We start from the raw sequence: 15,378 nt of genomic DNA on the forward strand, positions 1-15,378 counted from the left end.
TATCAAAAACTATAATGCAATGCTGCTCAATGCTGCAAAGTGCAATCTTGTGTTGTTCAGCTTCGATGAACCCATGTGAGCTGTAGCTTCAGTTTCCTGTTTTTAACTGACATGAGTGCCGCTTGGTGTAGTCCTCTGCTGCTGTATGCTTCAATATTTTATGTGTTGTAGTTCAGAGATGCTCTTCTGCATACCTTGGTTGCAATGAATGGTTATTTGAGTTACTGTTGTCTTCCTTTCGGTTCAGAGCAGTTTGGCCATTCTCTTCTGACCTCTGGAATCAACTAGGGAAAACACCCAGAGAGCAGCTGCTCTTTGGATGTTTTCTTTTTTCACTAATGTATTTTCATTTAATGAGCTAATTATTATATAATTATAGTGATTACATTCTAATTACATATTCGAAATCAGTTTATTTTCAGGTCCATTCAAATTACTGTTATTTCTATAGCCCCTCAACAACAGCCATCTCAAGGAGCTTTATATTGCACACAATACAATATTAGAGAGCCACAACAATCAGACAATCCCCTGTGAGCAAGCATTTGGTGACAGCAAGCCATGACAGGGATGAAAACAAATTCAACATGGAAGGATCAAAACCTGCAGTTTGTCTGAAGGCCCCTTGAAACTGCCTCCAAAAGGGAGTCGTTCCTCATGGACTCCCATGTTAAAATGACCAATGTTATGGCATCAAAAGCATGTTTACAGCCTGGTACAGAGAATGTTTCTCCTTTCACAACAACTATACAGTGGGGGGTAGGTTTTTGTTTTTTTTTACAAGTCATCCATCTAGATACTGGAGTTGGGGCATGGCTGCCTTGATTGACAGGCATCCTAAAACAGGCAGCTGCAGCCAACTGGTGTGTGCTAAGCCTCAGCTCTGCTAATTGGAGTCACTGAACTGAATTTCTGTGCTGACAAATAATGATTTTTGTTGCAGTATAAAACATCCAAGATGCCCGAGCCTTCAATTTTGGTTAGTGAAATTGTAATAATTTATTGGTAATTAGCACTAATTGGCAGATATATGTGTCTGTATGTTGCACACATACATTTATGAATGTAACTTGTTAATCAAACTAGCTAGTGTTAGTTGATAACCCACTCTTACAAACTCTAACAAATATTGACACTCCTGACTCAACAAAAAACTAACATGAGGATTGCAAAACACTAACTTTGAAGGTAAAAAAGAACGGGTGGATTTCTTTCCCTTACAGTACATAGAGTCTATGGGTGGCAGTGGGGACAAAGAATCCTCTTTTAACAGGAAGAGACCAGTTAGAAACATTACAGTGAGAAACATAAAATACAGTAACTGAGGATGAGCATGGCAAGTCTGGTATTGTCACATTTCTCGGTAGAGGAAACAGTAGACTGCACATCATGAATATTATATTAGATATATGCCTTTATACTTGCCTATTAGAAGATAACTTACCTTTATTCATTTATTTCAATACAATATTGAAATATCTTTTTATACAGTTTTCACTTTAAGGTGCAGAGCAGTGTGAACGTGCAGAGCCAGCGCTCAAAGCATGAAACCCAAACTGTATCTTGCGACTCCAAAGTAGGAGATCATCTGTTCTCAAGGGTGATACAAAACATGGAATCTTCTGCTTTGATTTCTGAGTTGCTTTTTTTCCCTGACATTCTTTTCACATGTAAGTTATTTTTGGACGATGAACTCCGATTTTTCCTGTCTGAAAAAGCCTCTTGAACCTGCATTCCATCTAAAACTAACCCTCTGCCCACTTGCACAAAATCAGTAAATACTCTGTCACTATTACCAGCTCACATTTAATAAATGATGTTCCATTTTTGTCTCCACTGATGTCAATGAGGATGACAGGATATGCTAACTGGCTAATGACTTAATTGTCAAGTTGTCAGCCAGTGAGGGTGCAGTATCCCTCAGTTTCTCAGGCAGACATCTGGCTTCAGAAAGCGACAGTGCAAAACAAAATGAGACTTTGCTAATTGGGGCTAATGTCATAGAGGCTATGTCCATCTTTTATATATATCTATCAGTAAATTTTGGTTCTAGTCATGCACTCTGCAGACACTTCTCAGTAATAATTAAGCAGGCTTCTCCATCCTTACTCCTGGTTAGAAGCAGACTGAGACCAGGGTCTAACCACGCTTACTAGTGTTGGCTGGTGTAGGGTAAAAAAAAGTGTACAGCAGGCAACAGTGAAAGTGGATTTCATCAAATATGAAAGTGTTTTATGTCCTATTTTGGAACTGACATTTGTACAATTGTTAGAGGATTTATGTACTGAAGACTTTGAATTAGACTGTTTATTACTCCATCGATGCATTCTAATACATGGCCTTGTTGTAATCAATAGTTAACTGATATCACCACAGAGTTAGTAAAATGCACATCATGTGGGCAGAAAACTTCAATGAGCTTTATTAAATTCTGTTGCAGATGGTGAAAGGTGATTAGAAAAAGTTCTTCCCCGACACAGTATTGCATGAAGTTAAGCATCGTGATCAAAAGGCCAACTGCTTCACTAACTTTTAAAAATAGAGGCAGAAGAGAAAATATGCCATCTGAACATTTTTCAGTATTTAACCTTTTTATAAATAGATTTAGGTCGTTGTCCATCGATCAAACCCTTTATATACAGATAATTACAACACAAACATATCCATAAGCAGGTATCTTTCAACAAAAATGTATCAATTAACAAGCCAGAAAGCATATTCTGCCCCTCATTTACTTTTATTTTTGTTTGGTTTTATGCATCATTTGCACCGTTTGTAAAAGAAAAGGATTTCTGGCTGGTTAGTTGAGCTTATTTTTATGAAAAAATCCATTTTCTTATTAACCATATTACTCTAAACAATCCAGAAGAAATGTACAGTCACAGGCAGACAGGATAGAAATCATATGTACATAAATAAGACCTACTGTACAGCGTGCATTCTGTGGATGTAGACATAAATACAGGAATAAACTTAAATACAAACAATTAACATCTGCTTTTCTTCAGTACATTTCCAATGGCACACCAAGATACTAGAGTTAACTTGAGCATATAATGTCTCCCACCAGCTTTAACAGGCATGAGGGTGCTCGCCAAAGTAAGAATACAGACACATTTGGCTTTACAGTTTAAAGGGAACTGAGTGGGAGAGGTGTAGTGCTTCTGCGCTTCCACGCAATGATTACACACATTTGGAGTTTCAGTGCATAGTTTTAAACTCAGCATTTTGATTATGTGATCATGTGCAACACATGAACTCAGGCAAACAAGAAAAGCATCAGCTGGTGTGCAGAAGAGATTTAAAACATCAGAGTAGTGTTAACTAAGGGTGCATATGGCTTTCTACACCTCGTGCAGCTTTTACATGAGGGTTACATCAAACACTGATGCTTTCTTTTCTGGTCTCCTCTCCAGTGTAGGACTTAAAACAAAAAACTGGAGGCAAGCAAGTCCAACCAACCCAGGACTCGACTCTGCTCACTTCCTTTGACACAAACAGCTTTAAGGCTTGGTTTACTTCCAAACACAATAAAACTTGAACAAAACAGGTGAAAAGAAATTTTCATAGAAGAATTCAAAAACTAAATAAAACAAATACACTGCATTTAACAGAGAATGTCAAGCTCACAAATGTGTCAGCTTTAGTATTTTACCATTTATGCTTGGATACAGTAATTTATTAGTTTAATAATTTATTTTTTATTAGCTGACAAACAAAGACCCTGATCTTTTAGCTTTCATATTTAACCTTCAGCCAAGGATGACTTTGCTACAGGGTACCAGTGAGGCACATGAGAACGAGCACGTGTATGGTGAGCAGGTAAGCCAGAAAGAAATATCGAGAACGAGTGCGACTTGTCAGCAGCCTGGAGAAGTAAAGGCTCCTGCCTCTGAGCCACCGTCGACACGCCACCATCCCACCTTTCACCTGCAAGTACAAACAGGAGCAAACAGAGAAATGCTTAGATTTACACTGCAGACACTCTGGGGAAGGCTTTACTGCACAGGTCTGAATAAGATGACCTTCAATTTATATTTAAAAAAAAAAAAAAAATCACACATCAATTTTTTATGAATCTGCCATGTGCTACTTCTGTGATTTTTTTTTTTTTTTTAAATCACAAAAAGAGTTTTTGCAGTCCAAACATTGCTGTCTTCACCTGTTAAAAAAATAAAATATCTGGATTCAAATTTTTGCTATTTTCTTTAAGGTTTCCTTCCAAACCTGCTGTTATTTCTAAAATGCTTCTCTGACCCGTTTTGAACATTTAAATCTGTGTCTGTGGATAACAGCTCTCAGCGCAGTTCCCTGGAGTCCCAAAGCCTCAGAAATGGCTCTATAACCCTTTCCAGACTGATAGAGGTCAGTGACTTTGTTTCTCAGCTGTTTCTTTAGATCATTGCATGATGTGTTGTATTCACATGAATGAAGTATTTAGACAGGCAGTAATCACGTGTTTTGGGCACTAACAGACTTCATACAGTTAAGTGAATGAACAAAAAAAGTTAAGCTCTCTGCTGAGTACCTTTCGTGTTATGAGAGGTTGATCTGGGTTGAGACTTAGAGCTTCCCACTCCTCCTCAGCTTCCATCTCAATGCTGAAGTCCCTGTGACCATGCCTGGACAGATTCGAGCCAGCACTGCACAACAAAAATGCATTAAACATCTGCACTGTTTGTGTTGATGAATAAGAGGTGCACGGGTAAACGAACTGGTACTTATACAGCACTTTTCTACTCAAACTGAGCACTCAAAGCGCAGGGAAGTGCCTGCATTTGGTTCCAACCTCTTTGCTCTGTCCTCAGCAAGACGCAGCGCCTCCTCAACTGTCTCTCTCCTTGTTCTCTCATCTGCCAGACTCAGCTCCACCTCCAGCAGCCTTAAACACAACCACACAGGGATAATATTAATATTTCTGTGACTTGAACCAACTGTATGGACCTCTGCAGGGAAATGCAGAGATCTTCACAGAGAACCAAAATGAAGACAGATGGGCCTTTTTTGTCACCTTTCTCTGAGCTGACTGGCTTCAGCACTTTCACTTAACATGGAGTCGTTCCTCTTCTCCTGCGGGGCCCCTGGTGCGACTTCAGTATGAAGTAAGCCCTGGTGGTAACAGGTACAGGTATGTACATGCAACATTTTAAGAGCCTACAGAGAAATTATGAAACAACTGCACAAGCAAGTTACCAACAGAATTCGGTTGTAGCTGTAGTTGTAGAAAATAAAGTGTGTACAGTGTGTGCTGAGGATGTTTACCTGTGCCTGGCCTAAGCTTTCCAGCCAATGGCAGCGATTCTGGGTGTCCCTCAGAGTTTGGGAAACAGTCCTTAGCTGAGCTGTAACAGCACTTTTCTCCTCCATTGCCTCCTGCAACTGTGAGTATTGATGAGCCAAAGGGGAGGGGAGATGGGTGTTAAGAGTGTTTTTGTACCTTTAGCAATTTAGTCAGATTTTGTTTCTGTTTTTTTTTTTTCAAAGAAATGTTTTCATTCCCATTTTTTTTAGGTTGTATATTTTGTAGAAAATGAAAGTCATGAAATCAAACCCTGAACATTTGAAGTTTATTGTAGTGTGCTTTAATCAAACAGCTTGCCTGCACTGCCCGCATCTTACAAGATTTACCAACTTAGGACTAGCTGCACACTCCCAGGGATTCTGGCTATAAGAAGGGCAGTCACCTTGAGCTGTTTCATACCTTGGTGTTGAGCTGCTGGAAGTACTGGTCTCGGTGCTGAATCTCATACATGCAGTGCTGCAAATCTCTGTGAAGCTGCCTCCTCTCTGCATCCAGCTGACTCACCACCTCTTCCAGACTGCTTGGACCCACCAAGGCAACCATTTCCTGCTGCATCAAAACAAATAAAAAAAAAACAAAAAAAAAAAAAGGACAAAAGAACTGCTTTATTGTGTTTTAGAAATATTAAAAATTGACCACTTCAGGTCAGGGATGAGTTGCTGCCCCACGTGGAGGAACTATCTCGGGGTCTTGTTCATGAGTGAGGGGAGGAGGGAGCGAGAGACTGACAGACGAATCGGGGTTTGTGCTGCAGTGACGCAGACGCTGAGAGCTGAGTGTAAAAACCAGGCTGTCGATTTACCAGTCAATCTACATCCCTACCCTCAACGATGGTCATGAGCCTTGGGTAGTGATCTAAAGAATGAGATCACAGCTACAAGCAGCAGAAATGAGCTTCCTCTGAAGGGTGGCTGGCCTCTTCCTTAGAGATAGGGTGAAAAGTGCAGTAATTCGGGAGGGGCTCAGAGTATAGCCGCTGCTCCTCCACATCAAAATGAGCCAGTTGAAGTGGTTCGGACATCTGACTAGGATGCCTCCTAGGCGAGGTGTTCTGGACATGTCCTACTGGAGGAGGCCCCAGGGCCCTATGTTTAGTATAAATTCTTGAGAAATGGTGCTGTTTGAAGTCACAACAATCTGGGAAACACCAGGTTAATGAGCCAATTTCAAGGGGCTTCTGCTGTAGCTGAGATATCTGAACAGTTTACAGATGTGTTGTTTACGATTTCCTGTTTGGTGTGCTGTTATTGTTTACAAATGCAGATAAATTTTAAAAAAGCTCATAAAAAAAGTTAAATTTCAGTCAGACAATAGCCAGCACTTTCAAGTTTGCATTTCAGGAAAGAATTCCCTGCTTTGCTCGCCTCTCTAATAAACCCTGCTAAAACATGACTGATGAATAAAAAGCAAAAAAACATCAGCTACTAAAAAAAAATCTCACAGATTCTACATATTCATATGCAGAGATCTGTTTATGATTAAGGTCATACAGACCTTGGCCGCTGAAGACCAGAAGCTAATCAGTACTTCCTTTAGTCCAAGTATATGTGTTTGAATAAAAATTTCCTCAAAGCATAAAAGCATTACTATCATGTAACCTACCAGCAAAGGAGGAAAACTGAATAGTGTAACTTACTTTGACTGGCAGGTCTTTCTTCTCAGCATCAGACCTACAAAACAGAAAAACCTTTAGTACTGTTAAAAATAAAGTGTAAATTAATTTTAGCAGTGTGCATAACAGTGCTAGAGTCTGCAGTCAACTTTCCATGCCAGCACACAGAAAGACCCAAGGAAGAATAGCTGCTGCACTGCTGCAGCTAATGGGAATCTTAATAAACTAAAGCATAGATTGCAGAAGCAAACTACTTACTAGACCCGGCAAAATACTGTGCAACACACCTACTACTCTTGTTTCTTTGAGCCAAGCAGCTTTGGAAAAGGTGATACTTTTCAACTTTTTCCTTCTTTTACCTCTGATGTGCAGTTCCTTCCTGGTGGCTTCTGGTTTCTTTGTGTACCGTTTGTTGCAGTTCTTTCATTTCCTGCTTCATCGCCTACAATGACATTAAAAGGAAAGAAAATGTGCTCAATCACAAAGACAAAATAAAGCATTCAAAATTTATATCATTGAACTGAAATTTTCACAGACACCACAGCATGTGCATTTAACTGAAAAAAAATATGCAAGTCATAGCAATGGTATGTGAAACCAAAAACACATCTGAGCTGACTCTGCATGCTGTCTGCAAAACAGAACCACAGCAGAAAAAGGAAGTGCAAGCAACAGCCAAACTTAAAACACAGCTGATGACTTGACTTACCAGCCCATCTGACTCAGTCTCCAAGGCACTGACACCACTTCCCTTTGACTTTTCCACACTTGAGACAGTCTCTGGGCTTGACCCTTGCCTGGACTCAACCACTCTTTTGGCACCAGCCAATTCATCCATCAGTCGCTCACGATCGTTTTGGAGGCTGGCCATGGATCCAGAAAATGCAGACAGCTGCCTGCTGTAATTGTTATTTTCCAAAACAACCTTTTTTAGTTCTCTTTCCTTTTCTGACAAGGCCTTCGACAGCTCGTCCAACAACTTATTGAGCTCTGCGTGTACATCTTTACTCTCAAAGGCTTTTAATTTATGAATAAGGATGTCCCTCTCTTTGGCAAGCATGGCCATGTCTGAGGTAGCATCCTGCAGACTGCGCTCAAACTTGTTTAAGGCTGCCTGAGTCCCTCTGAGTTCTTCATCATAGTTCTGCCTAAGGACCTTGAAGTCCTCAATGAGCTGGTCTCGGTCATTCTGCAAAGCAGCCATTGCCTTACACAGGGATTCATTCTGAGCCTTCGCATCTTTGCTTTGTGATTTAGCTTCTGATAACTGCTGCTCTGTTTCAAGTAGGTCTTTAGCAAGCTCTGCCAGCCTCTGATCAGCAATTTCTCGCTCAGTTCTCATCAGTTCCACTTCACGCTCAAAGGCGTCCAGCTCACCATTGTACTTGTCCTCAGCTTCGGCTAGTTTTTTGTCTGTTTCATTTTCCAACTGCTGCATTTTGTCCTTGAGCTCATCAGTTGAGAGCTTCTGAGAAAGAAGTTTTTGCTGAAGGTCATTACATTCAGATGCTTTGGTCGCAACCGCTTCCTGCAGGTCAGCAATCACTTTGCCCCAATTTGTTGATGCTCTTTCCTTTCTCTCAGTTAACAGTTCAGCTTCCAGTTTGGACACGTGAGCTTTAAGTTTAGAATTCTCAGCCTTTAATACACAGCTTGCCTCTTCTTCTTTTTGGAGTTCCAATCGAGACTCTCTTTGGTGCTTTTCAGCCGCAGCCTTTTGGGTTTCGAGGTCTTTGATCACTTCCTGTTGCTTCTTTAGCAACACCTTCAACTGGTTATCCTTGAGAGACAAAACTTGATTTAAATCCTCCCTGTATCGGACCAGTTGAGCCCTGAGCATAGCATTCTCGGAATTAAGATCGTCCATCTGATGTAACAGTTTTCTAATTTCATGTTTAAGGCCTTTGGCTGCACCACCTTCCCCATCAGGAGAGCCCTCTTTACCCTTTAACCCTAACTGACTCTTTGCTTCAAGTATCCTGTATTCTGACATCAGCCGCTCCCGTTCACTCTGCAAAGACACCATAGAGTTCTTGAATGATTCCATTTTTGCTTCCATCTGTTCCTTTTCTTGGACAGATCTATTTACTTTCATTTGCTGACTTCTAGTCTTGGCCTCGAGCACTCTCAACTCTTTGTCAGCCTTTTCCTTTTGGTATCGTAAAGATGTCAGCCTGTCCTCATAAACTAACACCTGGTTACGATAATTAGCATGCAGCTGCTCCAGGTATCCTGACATTTGACCATCCTTACAGGACAACAGAGAGGAGATCTCGGCATCTTTGCTCTGAAGGAGTGTTTTGAGTTGCAGAGAAATTCCCTCCTGCTTCTGAAAGTCAGCTTGAATTTTGTCATTTTGAGACTGTAAAAGGAACAGCTGAGATTCCATGTCAGCATTTATCTTTTCCGTTTGTTGTAGACTGAGCTGCATTTGGGAATTCATGTCTTCTTTGTCAGCAAGCTGTCGCTTCACTGTGTTTTTTTCCTGTTCTGTTCTTTCCACCTGAGCACTGAGCTCCTTCACCTGCATTGTCAAAAGCTCTGCCGTCTCACTCAGTTCAGCATTGCTCGCACTCACAACAAACAGCTGCCTCTGATGTGCAGCGGCAGCTACAGAGTATTCATTCAGCATCCTTTCCAGTCTTGACTTGGTCACCCGTAGCTCATTCACCTCTTTATCTTTCATCCTCATATCTTCCAGAAATCTTTTGATGATGAAACCTTGCTCGATAAGTTGATTGTCCTTCTCGTGTAAGGTTTTTTGGTACAAGTCATTCCAACGTTTGGTAGCATCAGCCCCTTGTGGCGTAAAAGCTAAAGCAGACAGCTTTGCTTCATAAGTCTCATTCAATCTCTTTAGAGTATTTATCTGCAGATCTTGAGAGTCTAGCTGCTGCCTCAGCTCATCAACTTTTTGACTTTCTTTCTCTTTTAAGCCCGTGAGATCCTCGATCTGTTGCTGCAACATAAAGTGATTCTCCATGTAAGAGTTTATTTTTGCTTCTTCTATATTTTGAGGTGACTGCTGTGATTTCTGATTCTCAGACTGTTTATTTTGCTGTGATACTTCAAGAGCCAGCTGGTCTCTTTCAGACTCGGCACTCTCGATCTTTTCTTTGGCTTCCTGGAGCTCACGCTTGTGCATAATTACCTCAGCTTCAGCTTGTTTACTTCTCTTCTCCAAATCTGCCATCTTCTCTGAGTTTTTCTTCAGTTCTTTCTCCAAGTGTTCACAGGTTGATTGTGAGCTCTTCAAAGAGCTCTCTAAATCTAAAATCAGTTCCTGGTATTTGATGCAGTTTTGTTGTAGCTGATTTATCTCCTGATGCTTTTCTTTGAGTAGCTCTTGCAGCTCTTTCTTCATGGTCTTCGAACCCTCGCTGCCTCTCTGAACTGTTTTGAGTTTCTCCTCAAAGTCTTTGACTAACTTGAGCTGCTCCTGTTCTTTTTCATGACGAATTTGATTGTTCATTTCCTTACTGGATGCAAGTTGATTGGACAGCTGTGTATTCTGGGACTGCAGGGAACTGATAGACTCAGTCAGTTCATCAATCCTTTCAGAATTCTTGAGGATGACAGTTTCCAAATATTCATTTTCGTTTTTCACTTTGTCTGAGATTTCTTGAACACTTTCAAGCTCTTCTTGCAGAAGAGACTTGTCATCCTCCAAGATTCGAACCTTCTCATTCAGGCTAATAGTCTCTTGGCTGTGCCTGGTGATAATGTCTTTGAGTTCTTTAACTGCATCATCTCTCATCCCTAACTGCAATTCATAGTCATTCTGTAGTTTCTCAATTCTCTCTGAAAGAGTCTGCTTCTCCTTCTGTACCAAGTTGTTGATTTCCATTTGAGCACCAAGTTCGGTTTTCTGAGCTTCAATCTGGGCAGTTAGTGAACTATTCAAACTGAGTGCTTCATCAAGTTTAACCTGCATGTTGTTTGTGTATGTATTTGACTCCAAGTTCTTTTTTTCTAGTAAACACGTAGCTTCTTCTAGCCTTTCTGCTAACTGGAGATTTTCTGCTTCCCTCTCAGTAAGTTTCACTCGGAGAGCCTCTAACGACTCCTTAAACTGCCCACTTTGTGCCTCTAATTGTTGGTTTTTATCACTTAGATCACACATTGCCATTTTGTGGTTTCTATCAAGCCCCATCAGCTCTTTTCTGATTTTCTCATTCTCTTCCTCCAGTGCCTCAATTCTCATCCATTTCTCTTTGGAAACTTGAATCCTCTGTTTCATTCTTTCATTTTCTTCCTCCAGCTCTTGGGCTTGCTTCCCCAAAATCTCCAACTCACTTTCATGTTTGTGTACCTTTCGGAGGGCTTCCTGCCTGTCTCTTTTGGCCCCCTCCAAAAGCTGTCTCATTTTATCCATTTCACTGCTGACATTTTCATATGCTTCCAAAAGAGACTCATACTCTTGTTTGAGCTCCGCGTGCTTCGATTTCCACTTAGACAGCTCCTCTGTTTGAGAGTCTTTAAGAGATTCAAGCTGGCATGAGAAAGCTTGTTTCTGCTGAGTGATGTTTTCTATGGTTAGTTTCAAACTTTCGCAGGCTGCAGATAAGCTGCGATTCTCATTAAGGATGCTATCAACTTCAGTGCTGAGTTTGACTTTCTCTTTGGAGACAGATGACACAGAACCTTCCAGGTCTAAATTTTGTTGCTTTAACATCAACAAAGATGACTGCAGTGCAAAATACTCTGCTTCCTTTGCTTCGTGTTTGGCTGACAGATTCTCTGCTTCTTCTCTGAGTGCTGTATTTTCCTTCATGAGTTCTTTCCTAGAAACCAAAGCTGCTTGAAGTTTCCTGGTTAGAAGGGCAATTTTACTTTGGTTATCCTGATCGATCACCCTGGCCTCATCATGAGATTTCTGAAGCTCACCATTATCTCTTCTCATCTTTTCAACAGCAATTTCATGCATTTTAATTTGCTGTTGTAGCTGAAGTTCAAGGGCAGCAATTAGTTCGTCCTTTTCTGAAACTCGAGTCTGAGAAACTACCAAGGCATCATCTCTCTCTTTTAGTTTTGCGTCAAAGATTTCTGCACATTTGCAAGAAACAGAGGCCCCTTCCTTGTTATGAAGCTCTTGTTCAATGCATATTTCATGCTTCTTCTCTAGCAGCTGCTCATTTACCTCCTCTGACTCATTTAGTTGCTTCCTCAGGGTGGTCACCTCATCCCTCAGTTCACTGATTAATTGAACAAAACTTTCTTTTTCCTGTTTCAATGAATCCAAATTCCTTTGTGTTTCGGTGCATTGTAGCTGTACATTTTCAAGCTCCTTAGCAAAAGCATGTTTCTCCTCTGTGAGCTGCTGCTCTGTCTGTGCTTGTGTCTTCTGGATGGTTGAAACTTCTAAGGATTTCTGCAAAACTGAAGCAGCCAATGTTTCAAGTTCTGCTTTCATCTGATTACTTTGCTCCAAAACAGCCTCCTTTTCTTTCATTAGAATTTGATACTTCTTTTCATCTGCATACATATGTTCCTCCAGACCAGATTTAAGGACGTTTAATTGGGTCTCTAAAGCTTTGTTTTTATCAAATAAAGACCGATCCTGTTGGGTCTTAGCCTCAGCATCTTTAACTGCATCCCGATATTTGTCAGCCTCTTCAGTTTTCTCTCTTAATTCATTCTCTACAATTTGCAGTCTCGTTTTCAGAACAGCTGCTTTTTGTTCCATGACTATGAGAGTCTCATCTTTACTGGCCATCTCAAGAGAAATATTCTCAGCTCTGGATTTAGTAGCTTCCAGCTCTGTTTGCAGGCTTGAGAGAGAATGGCACTGGCTCTCTTTCTCAGCCAAAGACATCTTTAAATCTTGAAGAGTTTTATCCCTCTCCTCAACCAGCTGTCTCAAAGTTTCCAATTCATCCAGATAACAAACGGAGGTTTTGTGGAGGTCCTCCATTTCCCTGGTCTTCTCATCCAAGCTTAACTGCACTGCATTTAACTCATTTGTCTGCTGGCAGTGTTGTTCCAAGAGGGCCTTATAGTCGTCTTTCAGTTCAGCTAGCTCTTGAGTTAATTTCTTTTCATTCTCTTGAGCTTTCTTCATTGATTCTTTGCGTGCCAGCAAGGCAGCCTGGGCCTTCTTCTGTAGTGTCGCCTTTTCTGACTTGACCCGTGCAAGCTCGTTTTCTAAGTCAACAGCACTAGCCGCAGCAGCAGATTTGTCCTTTAACTCATTTTTACATGTCTTGATTTCATTTTGAAGCTCTTCTAATTTCTGCAACAAACTGTTCCGATCCTGCTCAAATACTTCTTCCTTCTCAGCAGCACTGGACTCCAGCTGCTTGACTAGCGAGTCTTTCTCACTGAGCTTCTGTAAAACCTTTGACAAATGAGCTTCTTTACCATTTAATGCAGTTTGCATTGACTCCAACTGTCCCACAAATCTTTCATTTTCAGTTTTGTGCTCAAGAAATTCTTCCTCCTTCTCAAGAATTTTCTTTTCAAGTAGGGAAACATTTTCTTTATACAATTCTGCTGCAGCTTGAGCTTGATTTGTGGCTTCATCCAATTGATTTTGCAACAGCGAAACTTCAGTTTTACTGCTTACACTCGCTTCTTTTTGGTTTTCGTATTCTTCAATCCTCCTCAACAGATCTTTCCTCACAATAAGAGCAGCTTGTAGCTTCTTCTTCACTGCATCTTTTTCTTTCGATACCTTTGTGAGCTCACTCTGTAGCTCATCCTTTTCCTTCATTAGTATGAGTTTCTCTAAATTATTTTTCTCAGTTTCACTTGAACTGTGTGAAATATGTTTCTCTAATTGTTGAGAAATCTCTTCATATGCTTGTTCGGTGCTCTTTAATTGTGATAATAGCAAGCTATTTTCCTCACCAAGTTTCATTCTCTCATTTGAGGCAGACTCCATGACCTGAGCAATGGACGCATCTTTTTCCTTTATCTGCTGAGTAAGCCCAGCAAGTAATTCCTTCTGCTGACTGATCTGAATGGTCATGCAGCTGATTTGTTCATCTTTTGTTTGCAATTCATTAGATAAAGAAGAGTGTTTAACAGTAGCTTCTTTCACTATCACTATTTCAGTATTAAGCTGAGTTCGTAAATGCTCCACAGTCTCTTGCAAAAGAGCTATTTGTTGACCCTTCTCGCCATTATTCTCCTCTCTCTCCTTAAGTAAATTCTGTGTTCTTTCCAATTCTGCAACTGTTTCAGTCAACTTTTTTTCCAAAGCATCCATCTCATTTTGATGATCTTCTTGTAGATGTTTTATCATGTCCTGCAAAGAAGCAGAAGATCTCTTGGAGAGGGAAGATTTCAACACAGAGGAAACTTTGTCAGTTTTTCTCACAGGTTTTTGTAACTCATCTTCTGCAGCTTTCAGAGCCTGCTGCAAAATATGGTTCTCATTCTCCTTTTCCTGGATAGATGTTAACACATTCTCGAGCTGAATTCTGGATGCTGACGCCTCCAACTCTTTTGCACTCAGTTGATCAGAGCCCTCCCTAATGGCAGCTGAAGCCTCTGCTAGTTTCTCCTGCAAGCTGTCCAAGTCCTGTTTTAAAGCATTTACTTTATCATCTTTAGATTTAATCTCATTTTCAACACTTTTCAATTGTTCTGCAAAAAGGTTCTTTTCCTGCTTTTCTCTATCCAGAACTAACAGCCACTCTTTCTCTGAATCCTGCAGAATTTGTTCTATCTTTTGAATGTTTTCTTTCAACTGAAAAATGTCTTCCTCTTTAGCACTAACCTCTGCTTGAAGGTTCTGCTTCTCAGATGTCATTCTCTCCACGAGCTCATTCATGCTGCTGGACTTCTGCTCCATTTGAACCTGCAGCTCCCTTTGCGATGCCAGTGTTAGTTGATGTCGTTCTTCAAGCTCTTCCTTCTCTGCAAAAAGTTTCCTAAATTCTTCTTTCAAATGTGTGTTTTCATTACTGAGAGCTGCGTGAAGCTTATGATGCTCTTCCTTTGATAAAATGATCTCCTCATTCAGTCTCTTATTTTGCTCTTCTAGTTTCTGCATTTCTGAAACCAGCTGAGATGCATCTTTGGACTGGGCAATGTACTGACTATTGATTGCATGGAGAGCCATTTCTCTCTGTTCAAGGTTTTCTGTCAGTGCGTTCATCTGTGCCACGACCTGAAGATGTTGTGATTTGAGTCTTTCTATTTCAACAGTCAGCAATGACACATTTGTTTGATGACAAGTCAATGCATCGTCCTTTTCTTTTGAAAGACTGGAGTTCAAGTCTTTGGCTTTCTCCAATTTATCCTGCACTCCAGATAACTCATTTCTCAGTGTTTCTATGGTGGTCTTTGCAGTCTGATATTCATTATTAGAATCATCCAATAACGTCTGAAGGTTAGACACCTCATCTGCCTTCTGAAACAGTGTCTTCCTCAAGTCTTGTAATTCTTCTAGGTTAGCAGCATATTTCTCTTGCAGATTATTGAAGGCACTTTGGGTTTCTTCTGCTGCCTTTCTACA

The 15,378-nt window shown here is 40.6% G+C and overlaps 1 protein-coding gene across 1 annotated transcript in view; it reads right to left on the minus strand.

Annotated features, from left to right (window-relative positions):
- Nucleotides 1-2,307: 2,307 nt before the first annotated feature.
- The window catches only part of LOC115776801 (golgin subfamily B member 1-like), a 39,158-nt gene continuing 26,087 nt past the window's right edge, over nucleotides 2,308-15,378 (minus strand). Inside the window, 10 exon segments of the mRNA XM_030724574.1 lie at nucleotides 2,308-3,930; nucleotides 4,529-4,643; nucleotides 4,790-4,882; nucleotides 5,012-5,109; nucleotides 5,263-5,379; nucleotides 5,702-5,851; nucleotides 6,939-6,972; nucleotides 7,274-7,356; nucleotides 7,624-14,421; nucleotides 14,638-15,377. Of these exon segments, the coding sequence (XP_030580434.1) occupies nucleotides 3,772-3,930; nucleotides 4,529-4,643; nucleotides 4,790-4,882; nucleotides 5,012-5,109; nucleotides 5,263-5,379; nucleotides 5,702-5,851; nucleotides 6,939-6,972; nucleotides 7,274-7,356; nucleotides 7,624-14,421; nucleotides 14,638-15,377 (8,387 nt within the window). The 3' untranslated portion in view covers nucleotides 2,308-3,771.

The sequence above is a fragment of the Archocentrus centrarchus genome, unplaced genomic scaffold (genome assembly GCF_007364275.1).
Source record: "Archocentrus centrarchus isolate MPI-CPG fArcCen1 unplaced genomic scaffold, fArcCen1 scaffold_37_ctg1, whole genome shotgun sequence".
Lineage (NCBI taxonomy): Eukaryota > Metazoa > Chordata > Actinopteri > Cichliformes > Cichlidae > Archocentrus > Archocentrus centrarchus.